An 18,744-nucleotide genomic window follows, 5' to 3' on the forward strand; every position below is an offset into this window, starting at 1 on the left:
CACATGGGTCTCAGTTAAATGGACTTTACAAAAGTGATGACACAGTCTGACTATGTTTTAAAAGGGCTGTGTTACATATGGACTAAGATAAACTTAGTAGGACAACTCTGTACAGGTCTGAGAGAAGAAAATGATGGCAACTTGGTCCATGTTGAGAGCAGGAGAAATAGTGATGTTAGAATTATGGTTATATTTGAAAGTTGAGCAAACAGATTCACTGGTATACTGGATAACATCTCTCTCTAAGGTTCTCATGATATTAATAGGAAGGCAGACTCATATAAGAGTTAAGTGATTTTTTTTTTTTTTTTTTGCCACCAGAGTTATCTCTGGGGCTCAGTGACTGCAAGATTAACCACTTTTCCCTATTAATTAATTAATTAATTAATTAATGATAGGACAGAGATCATTTGATTAGGGTGGGGAAGACAGAGTATCTTCCCCTCTTGCAGGTGTGGGTCCTTGTGCTTCATAGCGTGTACTTGATAACATAATGTACTTAATCAGGTACACCACCCCCTAAACTCCCCCTCCCTGCATATTTTTAAAGATTTTTTTCATATTATCTTATATTAATTTATTTATTAGATAGAGACTGCCAGAAATCGAGAGGGAAAGGGGTGATAGGGAGAGAGACAGAGACACCTGCAGCCCTGCATCACTACTCGCAAAGCTTTCCCCCCTGCAGGTGGGGACCGGGGACTCAAACCCCGTCCTTGTGCACTGTAACAGGTGTGCTCAACCAGGTGCACTAGCACCCAGCCCCTTAAAGATTTATTTATTGACAGTAGATATAATCAAAGCATCGCTCTGGCTCGTGTGATGTTGGGGATTGAGCCCTGGAACTCAATCCTTCCAGGCTACAGGATTTCATTTCTGTTTATTTTTACTAGGTAATAATTATGTGAAATTTTTGCTTTATTTCATTGAAGAGAGGGTTAATTGAGACAACATTTACAAAATTATTTTCAAATTTGAATATTTTTTCAGTGCAGTTAATTTATATCTTTTACCTGCACAGATACTTCCTTTCTCTGTATGGTGATTTGAAGAGTTATTATCAATGAGGAAAATCAGATGACCTACCTGTTAACTAACAAAAAGTTAACTGTTAAGTAACAAAAAGTTAGCAAACAAAAAGTTCTAGGGTATATTGTATCAGCCAGTTCTAGAATACAAAAAACTGTGCAGTACTTTGTGCTTTGTGCAGAAGAGAGCTGCTATTTAACCTGTCCCAAAGGCGAATGTGGTTGTACCACAAGCCAAGCATGTCTGAATTTACAAATAAGAGTTTGAGAATTAGTATATGTATGCTGCATTTTTCACTTACTCATTGGTTTGCTCATATAGAAAAAAATGAATCTTCCCCGCACCACTGTAAGCCAGAGTTGAGCAGTGCTATGGTGTTTCTTTCTGTGTGTGTCTCTCTCTGCATCTCTCACAAAAATAAATAAAGTAAATTAAAAAAGTAAAAAAGGGGGGTGGTGGTGGTGCACCTGGTTGAGTGTACATATTACAGTGCACAAGGACCTGGGTTTGAGCCTCTGGTCCCTACCTGCAGAGGGAAAGCTTTGTGAGTGGTGAAACAGTTCTGAAGTTGTCTCTCCCTGTCTCTCTCCCCTCCTCCTTTAAATTTCTGGCGGTCTCCATCCAATAAATAAATAAAGATAATTAAAAAAATTTTTTAAGTAAAAAAAAATAAAGTAATTCTAAAAAAAAAAAATCAGTTGTGACCACTCGTAGTATTTTGCAAAGTTAAGTTTAAAAATGAAGTCCCCAGGGAGTCTCCGGTGGTAGTGCAGTGGAATTAATCGCACATGGTGCAAAGCGCAAGGACCAGCCTAAAGATCCCGGTTCTAGCCCCCAGCTCCCCACCTGTAGGGGAATCGCTTCACAAGCAGTGAAGCAGATATGCAGGTGTCTATCTTTCTTTCCCCTTCTCTGTCTTCCCCTCCTCTCTCCATTTCTCTCTGTCCTATCCAACAACAGCAACAATAAACAAGAGCAACAAAAAGGAAAATAAATAAACATAAAAAATTTTTTAAAAATGAAGTCCATGTTACTAATGAGACAGAATAGGTACTTTATAGTTTTATTTAATTCTGTGGCCATCAAGTAAGTGGTTGTAATTGCAGTATGTTCTCAGTTTTTGTTTCTAAGTAGAGCACAGCTTAGCTCTAACCTCTAGTTTATCAGACAAGAAAGTCTGTTGTGTAAACACTATTTTATTTCCCCTAGTCCTCATCTGGGAATATGGACTGATTCGTTACAGCTGGGAGAGAGCAGCAGAGATTTAAAATAACGAAGTTCATACTGCTACCCTCTTGGACCTCAGACACTAAATGTAAAGACCCAGATTATGGAACAGGCCTAAACTAATACTTTTAATGGTTACTTGAAGTGGGAAGACTGTTGAAATGAAATTCTTTTAAATCTTTGATATTTTAAAAAGGTAGAATAGGCACATCCTACGAAATTGTAAAGAGTTAAGTATAAAAAAGCATTTCTCCTTGGCTGGGAAGATAGCATAATGATTATGTCTAAAGTCATGCCTCATGTATAAACTATTGTATTTACTGTTGAATGTAAAACATTAATTCCTCAATAAAGAAAAAAAAAAAGTCCTGCCTCAGTCACCAAAGCTCCCAGGTTCAATCCCCAACACCACCTTAAATCAGATTTGAGCATTGCTCTGGTTAAACAAAACAAAACAAACAAACAAACAAAAAACTCCAGCACCGATCCCATTGTAATCCCTGGTCACTCATTTCTATTTTTTGGAGGTAATAGCAGAGGCACTTGCTATGACTAATTTCTCTGGTCCCTTTCCAGAAACCTTTATTTATGCAAGTGTACTTAGCACCACTCTCATACCCAGCTCAGGACCTCCTGCTTTAGAGTCTAATGCTTTATCTACTGTGCTACTTCCTGGTCTGCCGTGCAGTACTGATTTGCCATCAGAATTATCATTGGTACTCTAAGTCTGTGCAATGACTCTGCTAACTCCACATGACCATTTTTTCCCTTTCATTTTTAATTTTTTCTCTTCTGATAAAAACAGAAATGGGGAGAGAGGTGCAGAAATAGATACCCGCAGTACTGCTCCACTGCTTATAAAGCTTCTCCCCTGCAAGTGTGGACCAGGGGCTTGAACTCGGATCCTTGTGTATAATAATGTGCACTTAACTTGGTGTGCCACTGCCTAGTCCCCACTGTGCAGTCTTTCTTAATTCTTAATGGAGTTATTGGTGTTATAAGTTACCAACTTTTTAGTTATTGAATTTTAATTATATTGGATATAGACAGAAAGAAGAGAGGGAATGGGGGGGGCGAAGAGGCAGCAGTAGCACTGCTTCACCACTTGTGAAGCTCTCCCTCTGCAAGTGGGGACCAGGGGATAGAACCTGGGTCCTTGTGCACTGTAATGTTAACTAACCACCACACCAGCCCCCTCACCAACTATGTTTAATAAGTATCTGTATGATAGAGGTCATATGCATGTTATCTCCATGCTGTTCTTTCTATTGAATATCTTGGAAATGTGAGTTACTTAATAGCAGTTTGCTGGTGACGGTAGTGATAATCGTGGTAACTTCCATGATACCAAAGTTGAATGAGGGTGTTTTGTTTTTGTTGAATGAGGGTTGTTTTTTTTGTTTGTATTTTTGGCACCCAGTGATGCCAAGAATTAGACTTTGGACACATGAGGTCATAAATCTGAAAGACTAGTATGCTGCTACTGTATATTCTTCCTGCTAACAAGGCATGCTTTGAATGTAGTCATTTACTTGTTCTTCTACTATTTTAATGAGTCTTCACTAATGTGAATTTTGTAAATGTAAAGACCTTTCATTATATTAACAACTTGCAACCCTTTGAATAATTTTGACTTTTCCATATGCAGTTCATTTGTTCATTATGTATTTTTCTTTGGTTTACTTTGTTCTTTTTTTTTTTACCCTTCCCCCTCTGTTGCATAGAGAAGCTGCAGCCAGTTTTGCAGTTCTCCAAGCCGCAAACCGATGTCTATAATGACAGTACTAACTTGACATGCCGCAATGGACACCTCCAGTCAGGTGGGTTTAGGCCAACTAACATGGAAAGTATTAAAGCTTGCATGCAAAGTAGTCCTGCTTAGCTTCTTAATGCTGATTTGGTTTCATGTCACCTTGTTAAGAAACATAGTACTTGTGGTCCGGGAGGTGGCACAGTGATAAAGCTTTGCACTCTCAAGCATGAGGTCCCAAGTTTGATCCCCGGCAGCACATGTGCCAGAGTGATGTCTGGTTCTTTCTTTCTCCTCCTATCTTTCTCATAAATAAATTTAAAAAATCTTAAAAAAAAAAAAGAAAGAAACACAGTACTTGTGGTCCGGGAGGTGGCTCAGTGGTAAAGCTTTGGACTCTCAAGTATGAGGTCACGAGTTCGATCCCCAGCAGCACACGTGCTAGAGTGATGTCTGGTTCTTTCTCTCCTCCTATCTTTCTCATGAATAAATAAATAAATTCTTTAAAAAAATTTTTAAAAAATTCGTAGCTTGTTAACTTTAAAAAAAAAAAAAGAGGGATTCGGGCAGTAGTGTAGCAGGTTAAGCGCAGGTAGCACAAAGTTCAAGGACCGGCTTAAGGATCCTGGTTCAAGCCCCCGGCGCCCCACCTGCAGGGGAGTCGCTTCACAAGCGGTGAAGCAGGTCTGCAGGTGTCTATCTTTCTCCCCCTTTCTGTCTTCCCCTCCTCTCTTCATCTCTCTGTCCTGTCCAACAATGATATCATCAACAGCAATAATAACTACAACAATAAAACAAGGGCAACAAAAGGGAATAAATAAATATTTTAAAAAATCAATACCTCATTTGTTTATCATTTTATTTGCAAGCCAATTTTTTGATGGTTTACGAGATTATAAGATTATGGGGCCAGGGGGTTGGGCCGTAGCGCAGTGGGTTAAGCACACATGGCGCAACGTACACCGACCAGTGTAAGGATCCCAGTGTGAGCCCCCGGCTCCCCACCTGCAGGGGAGTCGCTTCACAGGTGGTGAAGCAGGTCTGCCAGCGTCTTATCTTTCTCTCCCCCTCTGTGTCTTCCCTTCCTCTCTCCTTTTCTCTCTGTCCTATCCAACAACAATGACATCAACAATAATAATAACCACAACAGTGATAAACAACAAGGGCAACAAAAGGAAGAAAGTAGCCTCCAAGGAGCAGGGAACTCATGGTGCAGGCACTGAGCCCCAGCAATAACCCTGAAGGCAAAAAAAAAAAAAAAAAAAAAGATGAAGGGGCCAGGTGGAGGCGCACATGTTACAGTAGTTGAAGACCTGGAAGCCAGTACTCATCTGGGAGAGGGAAGCTTCACAAGTAGTAAAGCAGGTGCCCCCTCACTCCTCCTGCCTTCTCAGTTTCTCTCTGTCGCTACCCCATCCCCATTTACCTCAGCACCCCCCAGTAAAAAAGGACAGGTTGATGGTGGCATACCCAGTAGAGCACATACCTTACCATGCACAAAGATGTGGGTTCAAGCTCCCAGTTTTCACAAACTTCACAATCAGTGAAGCAGTTCTGCAGCCAGCCCTCCCTCCCCCCCTTCTCTCTCTCCTTAACTCTTTTTTTAATTTATTTTATTTACTTACTTTTTACCAGACCACTGCTCAACTATGGTTTATGGTAGTGCAAGGGATTGAACCTGGGACTTTGGAGCCTCAGCCATGAGAGTGTCTCTTTATCACCATTATATTATCTATCCCCGCCAAATATTTATATAATTGCAGAGTATTAGTCCACTGAGTCTGTCCCATAACTTCTGTATGCAGTCATCTGTGGAGAGTAGGGATTTGAATCAGGCTTAGTTGAACCCTTCAGTTGCATGTTTCTACATGTGGTTGTCCAGTTTTCCCAGCACCATTTGTTGAAGAGACCTTTTCCCCACTTAGTGGTTGTGGCCCCATTGTCACAGATTAGGTAGCTGGATATGTATAGGCTCATTTCTGGGCTCTCAGTTTTATTCCATTGACCCAAATGTCCTTTTTATTCCAATAATGTGCTATTTTAATGTAAATACTTGCTTTCTACCGATGGAGGGAAAAGGATAAATATAATTTGCTGGGAGTCAGACAGTAGCGCAGCGGATTAAGTGCATGTGGTGTGAAGCACAAGGACCAGTGTAAGGATCCCGGTTCGAGCCCCTAGAAATCCACCTGCAGGGGAGTCACTTCACAGATGGTGAAGCTGGTCTGCAGGTGTCTGTCTTTCTTTCCCTCATCTGTCTTCCTCATCTCTCTATTTTTGTCTGTCCTATCCAACAATGATGACCTCAGTAGCAACAACAATAATAACTACAACAATAAAACAAGGGCAACAAAATGGAACAAACAATTAAAAAAATTTAAAACGAATTTGCTCTCCAGTGTATACAAACATACTCCCTGCATGCATATACATAAGCACCCCAACAACAACAAAAGGAAAAAACAATAAAAACCACACCACCCTCAAATTACACCAATACTTCATAAATTGACCAAAAGAATAGATCCTGAGAAGTGCAGAATGCAAAATCAAATGACTGAAAGTGCTGAACAAACAGCATTATTAATATACAAATATATTAATATTTAGGGGGTCAGGCGGTAGCGCAGCAGGTTAAGCACACATGGCACGAAGTGCAAGGACTGACTAAGGATCCCAGTTCAAGCCCCCGGCTCCCCACCTCCACGGGCCTCACCTCACAAGCGGTGAAGCAGGTCTGCAGGTGTTGATCTTTCTCTTCCCTTCTCTGTCTCCCTTCTCTCTCCATTTCTCTCTTTCCTAATGAACAACAAGGTCAAGAAAAAGAAAAAAAATAGCCTCCAAGAGCAGTGGAACCGTGGAGGCAAAATATATATTTATAAACTAGTAACAGTTGATGTTCTCTGTATCTGTGAAACTTTGGAACCACATAGCTGATTTGTTAAATCTAGTTCATGATAGTTCCAAAACCCAGAAAAAATTTTAGTTGGCTTCTTTCTTTGATGCCTCATCAAAATTTTCTACAATCTGGAATATCCTCCTCTTCCTCAGTATCATCTGTTTTTGGTCAAGTGCTGTCTAGCACTTGCCGAGAGAACTGTTCACATAACTTCCTAAGGCTTGTTAGACTGTCAGCGCTAAGCTGACTTAATATTCCAGCAAGCATTTCTGTGATTGTTTTGCCTTCTGATGAGTGGTTATTGCAAGGGTATTAGCAGAAGGGGAAGCTTGGACTTCGGGATTGTTGAAATGAATAACTGTCCCATCATCTTTAATCATGTTCACCTCAGTACCAGCTGTATTATTCACAGCATTTTTTTTTTTTTTTACAGAACTCAAGTTTTTTTCGTCATCAGTTGTAGCTGTCCTATGTATCACCTTCTTTCTGTGAACTCTAACTTTGCCCCCTATCCAGACCTGAGCCTGAAGTTTGGCTAGCTTTTCTTATTTAATTTTTAAAAAGAATTTATTTATTTATTCATGAGAAAGATAGGCGAGAGAAAGAAGCAGACATCACTCTGGTACATGTGCTGCTGGGGATTGAACTGAGGACCTCATGCTTGAGAGTCCAGTGCTTCACCCACTGCGCCACCTCCTGGACCACTTGGTTTTTCTTTATGCTACTGTTAAATCTAAAGCAGGAAGGGTCCTCCAGCACCAGCATCAGCACTTCATACCACTTTAGAATCCTCCATTTCCTAAGAACATATTGAGGGATATGATGCCAGAAGCAGACAATGAAGCTTTTGTCTTTTCTCTTGCTTACTGCGTTGGCTAAATATTTGTCTTAGCAGTAAACATTTTAAATAAACTTTTATGTTTACTATATAGTACACAAATGTTACTTAGAAGCAGTAAGAGTTGAAGATTTAAAAATATTATTTTTAGGTTTTTTTATTCCCTTTTGTTGCCCTTGTTGTTTTATTGTTGTTGGTATTTGATCTCATTGTTGTTGGATAGGACAGAGAGAAATGGAGAGAGGAGGGGAAGACAGAGAGAGGGAGAGAAAGATAGACACCTGCAGACTTGCTTCACCGCTTGTGAAGCGACTTCCCTGCAGGTGGGGAGCTGGGGGCTCGAACCAGGATCCTTATGGTGGTCCTTGCACGTGCCACATGCACTTAACCTTCTGCGCTACTGCCCAACTCCTGAGTTGAACATTTTAAATCCTATCATTTATGTAGAAAAGCTATGTATGTAGGTTAAAGTAAGCTTTTAGACAATCACAAATAAATAGATTGTGGAATCTAGAGAACTGAAACACACGAACTTGCAAAAAAAATACACATGGCAGAAATATATTTATTTATAAGTAAACCACCACTGCCATATATATATATATATATATATATATATATATATATATATGTAGTTTATGTAAAGTTATGAGAAGTCACTGGTCTCCACTTGAAGTGAACCAGTGCTAGCTGCAGTTGTATGCTTTTTTTTTTAAAATCTTTTAAAACTCCTTTGATTCCTTTTTTTTTTTTAAATCTTTATTGGATAGACACAGTCAGGAATCAGGAGGGAAGGAGGAGATAAAGAGGGAGAGAGACGGAGATGCCTGCTTTAACACAATATGGAAATATGTGAGATACCTTCACCACTTGTGAAGCTTTCCCCCTGCAGGTGGGGACCAGGGGTTTGCACTCAGCCAAGTGCGCCAGCACCCAGCCCCCTGTATGCTCTTAAATTGAGCAGTGGGGGGAAGTAACTCAGTTGGCAGAGTATCAAACTTGGATGCTGGAGCTTCCACATGTTCTGGACTGGTGTTCTGGCTCATCTCCCTCCCTTGCTCTTTCTCACTCTCACATGTAATAAATGATTAGTTTAAAAACTCCTGGGAGTCGGGAGGTAGCAGTGGATTAAGCGCAAGGACCTGTGTAATGATCCCAGTTTGAGTTGCCAGCTCCCCACCTGCAGGGGGATGCTTCATAAGCATTGAAGCATAGGTCTACAGGTGTCTTTCTCTCCCCCCTCTGTCTTCCCCTCCTCTCTCCATTTCTCTCTGTCCTATGCAACAACGACAACAATAATAACTACAACAATAAAACAACAAGGGCAACTAAAGGAAATAAATATTTTTTAAAAAGAAATTCTTGACAGGCATAGCCTGTGCAGACTTTGAAACTGTTTAGTCGTTAAGGTTCACAACTTGCAGCCCATGAGGTGGCACAGTCTATAAAATGTTGAACCTAGGGGGTCAGCAGTAGTGCACTGGGTTAAGCGCACATCTCTCCAGCTTCAATGCACATTATAGAAGGTTAATCATTTAAAAAATGTACCAGTAGGAAGTTGGGTGATAGCACAGGTGGCGCAAAATGCAAGGACCGGCGTAAGGATCCCGGTTCGAGCCCCCAGTTGGTGCCCCTGGTTCCCTACCTGTGGGGGGGAGGGGCACTTCGCAAGCGGTGAAGCAGGTGGCTATCTTTCTCTCCCCTTCTCTGTCTCCCCTCCTCTCTTGATTTCTCTCTGTCCTATCCAACAACAACAACATCAATGGCAACAGTAGCAATAATGATAACAGCAAGGGCAACAAAATGGGGAAAAATAGCCTCCAGGAGCAGTGGATTCATTTGCAGACACCAAGCCCCAGCAATAACCCTGGAGGCAAAAATAAATAAATAAATAAATAAGTAAATTGAAGTGTCAAAGTGATACTCCGGTTGTATCTCATAAATAAATAAATTTTTAGAAATTATCTTTGTTTATTGGCTAGAGATAGCCAGAAATCAAGAGGGGATGGGGTGATAGAGGGAGAGAGACAGACACCTACAGAACTGCTTCACCACTCGCAAAGCGTTGCCTCTGCAGGTGGGGACCAGGGGCTCAAAGACCGAGCTAGTCCATGCGCTTAGCAGTATGTATGCTTCCTCTGCTGTGCTGCTGCCTGGCACTCTGTATAGTCTATTTCTAGTATCAATCCCCCCCCTTTTTTTTTTTGCTAGTAGGGTTATCCTACTAGCTCCTGGGGGCTATTTTTTTCCCTTTTGTTGCCCTTGTTTTATTGTTCCTGTGGTTATTATTGTTGTTGCTATTGATGTTGTTGGATAGGACAGAGAAATGGAGAGCAGAGAAGATGGGGGGGAGACACCTGCAGACCTGGTTCACTGCTTGTGAAGCAACCCGGTGCGAGTGGGGAGCCAGGGACTTGAACTGGTCCTTGTGCTTTGCATAATGTGTGTTTAGCCCACTACGCCACCGCCCGACCCTCTGTTTTGTTTTTTTAAAGATAGAGGATGATAGAAGCAGAGACACTTCATCATAGCTTCTCTGCCTTGTGATGCATCTCTGGTGTAGGCTCTCCCACATGGTAACTAGAGATTTGAACCCGGGTCACTTGCATGACAGTGTATGCTCTGTCAGATGAGCCATCTTCTTCCCAGCTGCATGCATTTGGTTTATTTTTATTATTTAGAAAATTATTTGTTTGAATTATTAGTATTATTTCACCAGACCACTATTCTGCTTTGCCTTGTGGTAATGCCCAATTGATCCTGGAACCTCAAACCTTAGGCATGGAATTATTTTGCATAATAGTTACTACCTCCCTGGCCAGTTAGCTGATTATTTGGTGACTTTTTTTTTTTTTGCTTGTCATCCTACCTCCCCTCCCTCTTTTTTTTATTTTAATTAAAAAAAAATTTTTTTTCTTTTCTCCTCTTATTTTCTGATAAAGACTGAAATGGGGGGAGAGAAAATGGGACACCTGAAGCACTGTTCACCACTCTAGAAACTTTACCCCTGCAGGTGAGGACCATTCTTGAACATGGTCCTAACAGGTGTGTTTAACTGAATGTGCCAGTACCTGCCTGGCTCCTGGCAACCTTTGCGTATCCTCCTCTTTTTCCACCGATAAAGTTGTTTCTCATTACAGATGTTTACTCATTTTTAAAAGATTTATTTATTAGGGTGGGGGTAGATAGCATAATGGTAATGTAAAGAGACTTTCATGTTGGGAGTCGGGTGGTAGTGCAGTGGGTTAAGCGCATATGGCGCAATGCACAAGGACCAGCGTAAGCATCCTGGTTGGAGCCCTGACTCCCCACCTGCAGGGGAGTCGCTTCACAAGCAGTGAAGCAGGTCTGCAGGTGTCTATCTTTCTCTCCCCCTCTCTGTCTTCCCCTCCTATCTCCATTTCTCTCTGTCCTATCCAACAATGATGACATCAATAATAATAATTACTACAACAATAAAACAACAAGGGCAACAAAAGGGAATAAATATTTAAAAAGAGAGTGAGAGAGAGAGAAAGAGAGAGACTGTCATGCCTGAGGCTTCAAAGTCCCAGGTTTAATCCCCTGCACCACCATAAGACAGAGCTGATCAGTGATCTGGTTAAAAAAAAAAAAGGTTTATATATTATAAGTGAGATCCACCATAAGCCAGAGCTGATCAGTGATCTGATTTAAAAAAAAAGATTTATTTATTAAAAGTGAGAACTAAGAACACTCCTTGATCAAATGCACTGCCACAGATCAAGCCCCAGAGCGTGTTGCATCCATGGCATGAGCTCTACCCACTAGATCACCTCCTGGCTGCATCTTTGAGAATACACATCAGGGAAAGGAAAAACCTGAATAGCCATAATTGTATAATTGCAACAGCCCTTATGAATATTGTGATATATATATATATATATATATACTTATTGAAGTCTTAATTTAAAATTCTTCTAAAGTGTGAAAAAAATACTCAGTTTTGCAAATGTGTACTGGTGTTTATTAGTTTTTATAATGTTGTTTTTTTTTCCCTCCTCCAGTGTTATTGCTGGGCTCAGTGCCTGCACCTTGAATCCACCGCTCCTGGAGGCCATTTTTTCCCCCCTTTTGTTGCCCTTGTTGTAGCTTTGTTGTGGTTATTATTATTGCCCTTGTTGACGCAATTCGTTATTGGATAGGACAGAGAGAAATGGAGAGAGGAAGGGAAGACAGAGAAGGGGAGAGAAAGATAGACACCTGCAGACCTGTCGCTTCACTGCCTGTGAAGCGACTCCCCTGCAGGTGGGGAGCCGGGCGCTCGAACTGGATCCTTAAGCCGGTCCCTGTGCTTTGCGCCACATGCGCTTAACCCACTGCGCCACCGCCCGACCCCCTAGTTTTTATGTTTAACCACAGATTTCTAACGGATGATTTTACTTTTTCATCTATAGAAAGTGGAGCCGTTCCAAAAAGAAAGGATCCCTTAACACACGCTAGTAATTCCCTGCCTCGCTCAAAAACAGTTCTGAAAAGTGGATCCACAGGTCTTTCTGGCCACCACAGAGCACCTAGCTGCAGTGGCTTATCCATGGTTTCTGGATCGAGACAGGGTCCAACACCGGCAGCTCCCTCTTATAAGGTAATTGAAAACACTAACTTTAATTGCTGTGATTTTACAAATGTAAAATTTGAACATGTTATGTTTGTTCAAGTTTACTACAGGTCCAAAGTAGAACGTAATCTTTCTCTCTTAAAAATCTACATGAGTGGTTCGGGAGGTGGTGCAGTGGATAAGGCATTGGACCTTCAAGCACGAGGTCTCAAGTTCGATCCCCGGCAGCACATGTGCCAGAGTGATGTCTGGTGCTTTCTCCTCCTATCTTTCTCATAAAAAAAAAAAAAAATCTTGAAAAAAACATTTAAAAATCTACATGAGATAATTACTGTTTATTGGATAGAGACAGTGAAGCTGAGGGGAGGGAGGGATAGGAAAAGAGATGGACACCTGCACCACTGCTTCACTACTTATGTAGTTTCCTCCCTGTACTGTAGGTGGGGACCAGGGAATTGTACCTGGGTCCTTGCACATTGTAATATCAGTATGTTCAACCATTGTGCTACCACCCTACTATGGGAAAATTACTATTAAAAAGCAAAGTATAGTGGTTGGACTCTCATGCTACAAGGTCCCAAATTCAATCCCGGCAGCACATGTACCAGAGTGATGTCTGGTTCTTTCTCTCTCCTCCTACCCCTCTCATAAATAAATAAATAAATAAAATCACATAATATATATATATATATTTTTAAAAAGTATAGTGTTTGGGCGATAGTACAGTGTGTTAAGTGCACATGGTGCAAAGCGCAAGGACTGGAGTAAGGATCCCAGTTCGAACCCCCAGCTCCCCACCTGCAAGGGCACTTAACCAAGTGTGTCAAGCCTCTACTTCACTAATTAGACTTTTATTTTAATTTTTGCCTCCACAGTTATCACGGTTATCATTTATAGATCCACTATGAGTCCAATGCTCCTGAAGGCCTCCTTTTTTTTTTCCCCTTGTTTTTGTTGTTGATGCTGCTATTATTGTTGGATAGGACAAAGAGAAATTGAGAGAGGAAGACAGGGAGAGAAAGATAAGACACCTGCAGACTTGCTTCACCACTTACCACTTTCGAAGCAACCCTCCTGCAGGTGGGGAGCCGGGAGCTTGAACCTGGATCCTTGCTCAGGTCCTTGTTCTTTGCATTATGTGCACTTAACCCAGTGCTTTACTGCCCCCAATTAGATTCTAATATAGTAAGTTAATTTGTCCAATCTAAATAATGCTCTATCATCCATTTATAATTTGTTACTCTTTTATTTTAAGCTATGTAAATATTTCAAATATTAAATGTACCTACGATTTTGTTAGTTTTAACAAGGATCAAAATTATACATGTGTGTTATCATAGAGCATTTTTCTTTTTTTTTAAATTAATTTTATTTATTCCCTTTTGTTGCCCTTGTTGTTTTTTTATTGTTGTAGTTATTATTGTTGTTGTCGTTGTTGGATAGGACAGAGAGAAATGGAGAGAGAAGGGGAAGACAGAGAGGAGGAGAGAAAGACAGACACCTGCAGACCTGCTTCACCACCTGTGAAGCGACTCCCCTGCAGGTGGGGAGCCGGGGTTCGAACTGGGATCCTTATGCCGGTCCTTGTGCTTTGCGCCACCTGCGCTTAACCCGCTGCACTACAGCCCGACTCCCTCTTTTTTTTTTTTATAATATCTTTAAAAATATTAATTTATTTCCTCCTTCATTGCCTCTGTGGTTTTATTGTTGTAGTTATTGTTGTTATTGATATCGTTGTTGTTGGATAGGACAGAGAGAAATGGAGAGAGATAGGGAAGAAAGAGGGGGAGAGATACCTGCAGACCTGCTTTACTGCCTGTGAAGCAACTCCCCTGCAGATGTGGAGCCGAGGGTTCGAACCGGGATCCATAAGGGTCCTTGCGCTTTGCGCCACCTGTGCTTAACCTACTGCACTACTGCCCGACCCCCAGCATTTTTCTTTAATGGTAACTAAAATTGAATAAAGTCCTTCATATACCCTCTTTATGCCAAATGTGCTTCTTTTTTTATTTATTATTATTTTTTTAGGATTATATTTGTTTATTTATGATAAAGATAGGAAGAGAGAGAGAGGGAGGGAGGGAAAGAGAGAGAACCAGACATCACTCTGGTATAAGTGCTACCAGGGACTGAACTCGGGACCTCATGCTTCAGAGTCCAATGCTTTATCCACTGCTCCACCTCCCATACCACACTTGTGCATTTTTTTTGTTTGTTTGTTTTATTTTTCTGCCTTCGGGTTATTGCTGGGGCTCAGTGCCTGCACTACGAATCCACTGCTCCTGGAGACCATTTTTCCCATTTTGTTGCAGGTTTTTTTTTTTTTTACCAACTTAGTTAAAATATATTGATATTTAAACTGATTTTTACCTCAGACTTTAAATGTAAGTTAATTTTATCTTTATGAGAATTACGTTGAAAACCTTTTTCATTTAACTCTGTCTGGTAAGAACATAGCCTTAAAGTTATATTTTTAACCTTAAAGTTAATGTTATCAAACTTTAAACACACATATAAACATGGTCATTAATACACAAGGAGAGAAACCTTTGTTACGAAGACATGTCATTTTATTTTATTTTATTTATTTTTTTTTTTTATTTATTTTTTTTTATTTTATTTTAGGAGGGGTACAACTCCACACAATTCCCACCGCCCAATCTCCATATCCCACCCCCTCCCCCGATAGCTTTCCCATTCTCTATCCCTCTGGGAGCATGGACCCAGGGTCATTGAGGGTTGCAGAAGGTAGAAGGTCTGGCTTCTGTAATTGCTTCCTCGCTGAACATGGGCGTTGACTGGTCGGTCCATACTCCCAGTCTCCCTCTCTGTTTCCCTAGTAGGATGGGTCTCTGGGGAAGCTGAGCTCCAGGACACATTGGTGGTGTCTTCAATCCAGGGAAGTCTGGCCGGCATCCTGATGACACCTGGAACCTGGTGACTAAAAAGAGAGTTAACATACAAAGCCAAACAAATTGTTGAGCAATCATGGACCCAAAGCTTGGAAAAGTGGAGAGGAAGTATTAGGGAGGTACTCACTGCAAACTCTAGTATACTTCTGCTTTCTTACTTTGGTGCCATACTCCAAACTCAGTCAATTTCTGCTTTGCGTTTCTACTTTTTTTTTTTTTACATGCATAACATTCCCCAGATTCCCATTTAGCAATACAACCCCCACTATTTCATTCATCATTTTTCATGGACCTGTATTCTCCCCACCCACCCACCCACCCCAGAGTCTTTTACTTTGGTGTAATACTCCAATTCCATTTCAGGTTCGACTTGTGTTTTCTTTTCTAATCTTGTTTTTCAACTTCGGCCTGAGAGTGAGATCATCCCATATTCATCCTTCTGTTTCTGACTTATTTCACTCAACATGATTTTTTCAAGGTCCATCCAAGATCGGCTGAAAACAGTGAAGTCACCATTTTTTACAGCTGAGTAGTATTCCATTGTGTATATATACCACAACTTGCTCAGCCACTCATCTGTTGTTGGACACCTGGGTTGCTTCCAGGTTTTGGCTATTACAAATTGTGCTGCCAAGAACATATGTGTACACAGATCTTTTTGGATGGATGTGTTGGGTTCCTTAGGATATATCCCCAGGAGGGGAATTGCAGGGTCATAGGGTAGGTCCATTTCTAGCCTTCTGAGAGTTCTCCAGACTGTTCTCCACAGAGGTTGGACCCATTGACATTCCCACCAGCAGTGCAGGAGGGTTCCTTTGACCCCACACCCTCTCCAGCATTTGCTGCTGTTACCTTTTCTGATGTGTGACATTCTCACAGGAGTGAAGTGATATCTCATTGTTGTCTTGATTTGCATTTCTCTGACAATGAGAGACTTGGAGCATTTTTTCATGTGTTTCTCAGCCTTTTGGATTGGATCTCTTTTGTGGTGAATATTCTGTCCAATCTTCTCCCCATTTTTGGATGGGGTTATTTGTTGTCTTGTTGTTGAGTCTGGTAAGCTCTTTATATATGTTGGTTATTAAACTCTTATCTGATGTATGGCATGTAAAGATCTTCTCCCATTCTGTGAGGGGTCTCTTGATTTGGGTAGTGGTTTCTTTTGCTGTGAAGAAGCTTTTTAATTTGATGTAGTCCCATAGGTTTATACTTGCCTTAGTCTTCCTTGTAATTGGATTCGTTTCATTGAAAATGTCTTTAAAATTTATGCGGAAAAAAGTTCTTCCAATATTTTCCTCTAAGTATCTGATAGTTTCTGGTCTAACATCCAAGTCCTTGATCCACTTGGAATTTACTTTTGTATTTGGTGAAATACAGTGATTCAGCTTCATTCTTCTGCATGTTTCAACCCATTGTTTCCAACACCATTTGTTGAAGAGACTCTGCTTTCCCCATGTAATAGTCTGGGCCCCTTTGTCAAAGATTAGATGTCCATAGGTGTGGGGCCTCATTTCTGGGCTCTCAATTCTATTCCACTGGTCAGTGTGTCTGTTCATGTTCCAGTACCAAGCAGTTTTGATGACAATGGCCCTATAATATAGTTTGAGATCTGGCAGTGTGATGCCTCCGGTTCTGTTCTTTTTTCTCAAGATTGTTTTGGCAATTCTAGGTCTTTTCTGGTTCCAGATAAACATTTGTAGCATTTGTTCTATTCTCCTAAAAAATGTGCTTGGGATCTTGATGGGGATAGCATTAAATTTGTAGATGGCTCTGGGTAATATATTCATTTTGATGATGTTAATTCTTCCAACCCATGAGCATGGAATATCTTTCCATTTCTTTGTGTCTTTTTCAATTTCTTTGAGTAGTGACTCATAATTTTCAGTATACAAGTCTTTCACTTCTTTGGTTAGGTTTATTCCTAGATATTTTATTGTTTTTGTTGCTATAGAAAAAGGAACTGATTTCTGGATTTCAATTTCTTCTAACTTAGTGTTTGCATAGAGGAATGCCACTGACTTTTGAATGTTAATTTTATAACCTGACACATTACTGTATTGCCTGATGATTTCCAAAAGCTTCTTGCTAGATTCCTTAGGTTTTTCCATGTATACTATCATGTCATCTGCAAATAAGGAGAGTTTGACTTCTTCTCTTCCAATCTGTATTCCTTTAATTCCTTGCTCCTGCCTGATTGCTATGGCAAGAACTTCCAACACTATGTTGAATAGTAATGGTGATAGTGGGCAGCCCTGTCTAGTACCTGATCTGAGGGGAAATGCTTCCAGTTTTTCACCATTGAGTATGATGTTGGCTGTAGGTTTGCTATATATAGACTCTACTATCTTCAGGAATTTTCCATCTATTCCCATTTTTTGTAGTGTTTTGATCATAAAGGGATGTTGTATTTTGTCAAAGGCTTTCTCTGCATCTATTGATATGACCATGTGGTTTTTGGTCTTGCTTTTGTTGATGTGGTGGATCACATTGATTGATTTACGTATATTAAACCAACCTTGCATGCCTGGAATAAACCCCACTTGGTCATGATGAACAATCTTTTTGATATACTGCTGTATCCGGTTGGCTAGAATTTTGTTCAATATTTTCGCATCTATGTTCATCAGAGATATTGGTCTGTAGTTTTCTTTTTTGGTTGTGTCCCTGTGTGCTTTTGGTATCAGGGTGATGTTGGCTTCATAGAAGCTGGCAGGGAGTATTCCAGTGTCTTCAATCTTCTGGAAGACTTTTAAAAGTAGAGGTATTAGTTCTTCTTTGAAAGTTTTGTAGAATTCATTTGTAAAACCATCTGGTCCAGGACTTTTATTTTTGGGAAGATTTTTGATAACTGTTTCAATTTCATTAGCTGTGATGGGCCTGTTCATGTTATCCACTTCCTCTTTACTTAGTTTTGGAAGTTGGTAGGTATCTAGGAAATCATTCATTTCTTCCAGGTTCTCTAACTTGGTGGCATATAGTTGTTCATAGAAGCCTCGCATGATATGTTGAATTTCTGCAGTGTCTGTTGTGATATCTCCTCTTTCATTTACTATCCGATTTATTTGGGTCTTCTCCCTTTTTTGTTTTGTGAGTCTGGCTAAAGGTTTGTCGATTTTGTTTACTCTTTCGAAGAACCAACATTTACTTTCATTGATCTTTTGTATGGTTTTCCTATTCTCAATGTTATTTATTTCTGCCCTAACTTTAGTAATTTCTGTCCTTCTGGTTGCTTTAGGGTTCCTTTGTTGTTCTTCTTCTAGGTCTTTAAGATGTGCAATCAGGCTGTTTATTTGTGCCTTTTCTTGTTTCCTAATGTGTGCTTGTATAGCTATGAACTTCCCTCTTAGGACTGCTTTAGCTGTGTCCCAAGTATTTTGATAGCTTGTGTCTTCATTTTCATTGAACTCTCGAAACATTTTGATTTCTTCCTTGATTTCCTCTTTGACCCAGAAGTTGTTAAAGACATGTCATTTTAAACACGGATTTAGATCTATACTGTCTTAGCCGTTCGGG

General features: G+C 40.5%; 1 protein-coding gene and 1 pseudogene across 4 annotated transcripts in view; one reads left to right on the top strand and one right to left on the bottom strand.

The window, feature by feature from the left end:
• Positions 1 to 18,744, top strand: part of SPAST (spastin) — a 61,673-nt gene that overhangs the window by 14,135 nt on the left and 28,794 nt on the right. For 2 of the 4 annotated variants that reach the window (XM_060186826.1, XM_060186827.1), the window contains exons 4-5: positions 3,981 to 4,076; positions 12,159 to 12,346. In XM_060186826.1, coding sequence (XP_060042809.1) covers positions 3,981 to 4,076; positions 12,159 to 12,346 — 284 coding nt within the window. The remainder of the gene's footprint in view (positions 1 to 3,980; positions 4,077 to 12,158; positions 12,347 to 18,744) is intronic. The other 2 variants (XM_060186828.1, XM_060186829.1) reach the window with 1 other exon arrangement.
• Positions 6,640 to 7,453, bottom strand: LOC103114253 (transcription factor BTF3 homolog 4-like; annotated as a pseudogene).

The sequence above is a fragment of the Erinaceus europaeus genome, chromosome 3 (assembly GCF_950295315.1).
Source record: "Erinaceus europaeus chromosome 3, mEriEur2.1, whole genome shotgun sequence".
NCBI classification, from domain to species: domain Eukaryota; kingdom Metazoa; phylum Chordata; class Mammalia; order Eulipotyphla; family Erinaceidae; genus Erinaceus; species Erinaceus europaeus.